At 49.4% G+C, this 3908-nt stretch overlaps 1 protein-coding gene across 1 annotated transcript; it reads right to left on the bottom strand.

The window, feature by feature from the left end:
• Positions 1-513: 513 nt before the first annotated feature.
• Positions 514-3629, bottom strand: LOC144486771 (cystatin-B-like). Its single transcript, XM_078204806.1, has 3 exons — positions 3511-3629; positions 2678-2779; positions 514-690 (listed from the first exon to the last, which is right to left on the bottom strand). The coding sequence occupies exons 1-3, from the start codon at positions 3586-3588 to the stop codon at positions 514-516; spliced, it is 357 nt and encodes a 118-aa protein (XP_078060932.1). The 5' UTR covers positions 3589-3629.
• Between the last annotated feature and the right edge of the window lie 279 nt (positions 3630-3908).

Below are 3908 nucleotides of genomic sequence, written 5' to 3'. Positions count from 1 at the left end.
TCACTGGCTAGAATTTATTGCAGATTCCTAATTGCCGTTGAGAAGGTGGTGGTGAGTTGCCTTCTTCAATCATTATCTACGTGATGGAGGTACAGGCACAGTGCTGTTAGGGAGGGAGTTCCAGGATTTTGACCCAGCCACAGTGAAGGAACGGCAATTTATTTCTAAGTCAGAGTGGTGAGTGAGTTGGAGGGGAACTTGCAGGTGATGGTGTTCCCATGTGTCTGGTGCCCTTGTCCTGAGTGAAGTTTACGGACTGGAAGGTGTTGAGGGATCTTTGGTATTTGCTGCAGTGCATCTTGTAAATGGGGCACACAGCTGCTAATGTACGTCAGTGGTGGAGGGAGTGGATGTTTAAGCAGGTGGGTAAGCACCTTTGCTATGTTCTCAAGGAGATGGAATTGCCTATCAGGTTCAAGGCGGTGGTGGGACAAGGGTCTGAAGGGTGAGCTGCTATGAGAACGGTGACCGGGAGCAGAAATGCAGAACTTATTCTGAAAGAGCATTTTCGCATCAGCAGAGAGAGGAGCAGGTGGTACCCTGGGTATGTGGGCTTTCCGAGAAATATGAAATCTCATCGAATAGTTTCTTGTCAGATTCAATTTTGTGCAATGAAGGCTGTTCACCAGTGTGGGGCAGAGGCTCGAGCACACGAATATGTATGTAGTCATCACCATCACCAACAACAACCTTAAAAAAATGGGAGACAATCAGTTTTAGAACATAGAACATAGAACAGTACAGCACAGAACAGGCCCTTTGGCCCACGATGTTGTGCCGAGCTTTATCTGAAACCAAGATCAAGCTATCCCACTCCCTATCATCCTGGTGTGCTCTATGTGCCTATCCAATAACCACTTAAATGTTCCTAAAGTGTCTGACTCCACTATCACTGCAGGCAGTCCATTCCACACCCCAACCACTCTCTGCATAAAGAACCTACCTCTGATATCCTTCCTATATCTCCCACCATGAACCCTATAGTTATGCCCCCTTGTGATAGCTCCATCCAACCGAGGAAATAGTCTTTGAACGTTCACTCTATCTATCCCTTTCATCATTTTATAAACCTCTATTAAGTCTCCCCGCAGCCTCCTCCGCTCCAGAGAGAACAGCCCTAGCTCCCTCAACCTTTCCTCATAAGACCTACCCTCCAAACCAGGAAGCATCCTGGTAAATCTCCTCTGCACTCTTTCCAGCGCTTCCACATCCTTCTTATAGTGAGGTGACCAGAACTGCACACAATATTCAGAATGTGGTCTCACCAAGGTCCTGTACAGTTGCAGCATAACCCCATGGCTCTTAAACTCCAACCCCCTGTTCATAAAAGCTAACACACTATAGGCCTTCTTCACAGCTCTATCCACTTGAGTGGCAACCTTTAGAGATCTGTGGATATGGACTCCAAGATCTCTCTGTTCCTCCACAGTCTTCAGAACCCTACCTTTGACCCTGTAATCCACATTTAAATTAGTCCTACCAAAATGAATCACCTCACATTTATCAGGGTTAAACTCCATTTGCCATTTTTCAGCCCAGCTTTGCATCCTATCTATGTCTCTTTGCAGCCTACAATAGCCCTCCACCTCATCCACTACTCCACCAATCTTGGTGTCATCAGCAAATTTACTGATCCACCCTTCAGCTCCCTCCTCTAAGTCATTAATAAAAATCACAAAGAGCAGAGGACCAAGCACTGATCCCTGTGGCACTCCGCTAGCAACCTGCCTCCAGTCCGAAAATTTTCCATCCACCACCACCCTCTGTCTTCGATGAGATAGTTTTCATAAGAAATTTCTCAGTGCTATCCCTTCAACAGAGCAGCACTCCCTCAGTGCTACCCCTCTGACAGAGCAGCACTCCCTCAGTGCTACCCCTCTGACAGAGCAGCACTCCCTCAGTGCTACCCCTCTGACAGAGCAGGACTCCCTAATGTTACCCCTTCGACAGAGCAGCCCTCCCTCAGTGCTACCCCTTCGACAGAGCAGCACTCCCTCTGAGCTGTCCCTTCAAAAGAGCAGCCATCCCTCTGTGCTACCTATCTCTGCAACCTTCTCCAACCCCTACAAAACCCCAGTCTGTTCTCCTCCAGTCCCTCCAACTATCCCTATCTAACCTCCAAATCCTACAAACCCCCTCTCTGTAAACTCCCTCAGTCCGTCCAACCCTCCTTATCTCTGTCACCTCCTCCAGTTCCTGCAACTCTCCCTATCTCTGTAACCTCTCCAGCCCCTGCAACCCTATCTCTGTTACTCCTCCAGTCCCCACAATCCTCTTTTTCTCTGTAACCTCTTCCAGCCTCTCCAGCACTCGCTATCTCTGTAACCTCTTCCAGCCTCTACAACGCTCCCTATCTTTGTAACATCCTCAAATTCCCACAAACCTCACTTGTCTTGATCTCCCACAAACCTGCCTTCTTGCTAATCCCCGATTTCCAATGGTGTCTGCCATGCCTTCTGCAGCCTGTACTCTAAACTCTAGAAAACCCTCCATAAACCTGGAGAACATGGCTTAAGATTTTACTGAACCTTCTGCTTTTAAACAAGCTATCCCAAATGTGTCCGATATTCCTTTCGGTCATTCTCAAATTTTCTGTCTGAGTAACATGCCGAGTATCCTGCGTGATTTTCCTTTCTTCAAACTGCAGTATAAATGCATGTTATATCTGTTGACGTACCTTCACAAAGTAATTTTGGCCAGCGACCAACTGTGAGCGATATGAGATTGCATGAAAAACAGAAAATGATCTATTCAACATCTCTTCAACCATAGGCTTGAGCTGGAAACTGATACAATATAAAAATACAAGGGTGAGGAATGACAGGGAGTGCCGCACCATGGGATGGTCAGTGCTGAGGGAGCGCCGCACTGTCAGAGGGTCAGTACTGAGGGAGTGCCGCACTGTCAGAGGATCAGTACAGAGGGAATGCCGCACTGTCAGAGGGTCAGTACGGAGGGAGCGCCGCACTGTCAGAGGGTCAGTACTGAGGGAGTGCTGCACTGTCAGAGGCTCAGTACTGAGGGAGTGCTGCACTGTCAGAGGCTCAGTACTGAGGGAGCGCCGCACTGTCAGAGGGTCAGTACAGAGGGAGTGCCGCACTGTCAGAGGGTCAGTACGGAGGGAGCGCCGCACTGTCAGAGGGTCAGTACTGAGGGAGTGCTGCACTGTCAGAGGGTCAGTACTGAGGGAGCGCCGCACTGTCAGAGGGTCAGTACTGAGGGAGTGCCACACTGTCAGAGGGTCAGTACTGAGGGAGTGCCGCACTGTCAGAGGGTCAGTACTGAGGGAGTGCCGCACTGTCAGAGGGTCAGTACTGAGGGAGTGTCGCACTGTCAGAGGGTCAGGACTGAGCGAGTGCTGCACTGTCAGAGGCTCAGTACTGAGGGAGTGCTGCATTGTCAGAGGCTCAGTACTGAGGGAGTGCCGCACTGTCAGAGGGACAGTGCTGTGTGCGCGCGTTCGTTCGTTCGTTGAGGTAATAAAGGGGATATTGAAAGTTAAACACTTACTGATCTGACAATGGCCTGAATTTCACAACTGACTGCCGAAAGCTTGACCAAACCACCCACTACTTCCTGTGTTGCCATTGTTACTGTCTCTGGTTCCCCCTCTTTCTGGCTCTCTCGTTCCCTCTGCAGAGTGTTCTGCATTTTTAGAGTTTGCTCCCTCTTTGCTCCACCCCTCAGTGATGTTTCTATTCGTGAAGGAAATCTCTCTTTTGGTCTGGCTCCACCCTCAGTCTCTCGGTCTTTGTTCAATGCTGAGCTGGGATGGTTGGGTGGTGCTAATTCATGTTTGCTGCTGCCTCACTCCCTGCTTTACTCACTCGAAATCCTGCATCGCTCACTCTCTCCTCCTCACTCGTCCACTCTCCCCTTCTCCCCATTTCTGATCCTCCCTCACTTTT

Source organism: Mustelus asterias, unplaced genomic scaffold (assembly GCF_964213995.1).
Source record: "Mustelus asterias unplaced genomic scaffold, sMusAst1.hap1.1 HAP1_SCAFFOLD_456, whole genome shotgun sequence".
NCBI lineage: Eukaryota > Metazoa > Chordata > Chondrichthyes > Carcharhiniformes > Triakidae > Mustelus > Mustelus asterias.
Note: the sequence above shows the minus strand (reverse complement) of the source record. Positions and strands in the feature narration are given on the sequence as shown.

Excerpts from the sequence above, each read along its gene's own strand:
- LOC144486771 (XM_078204806.1), bottom strand. The coding sequence starts at position 3,588 with ATGGCAACACAGGAAGTAGTGGGTGGTTTGGTCAAGCTTTCGGCAGTC. Across the intron at positions 2,780-3,510 it reads TTCAGGCCATTGTCAGATCA|CTCAAGCCTATGGTTGAAGA; the intron begins GTAAGTGTTTAA and ends ATCAGTTTCCAG. Across the intron at positions 691-2,677 it reads GCCAAAATTACTTTGTGAAG|GTTGTTGTTGGTGATGGTGA; the intron begins GTACGTCAACAG and ends CATTTTTTTAAG.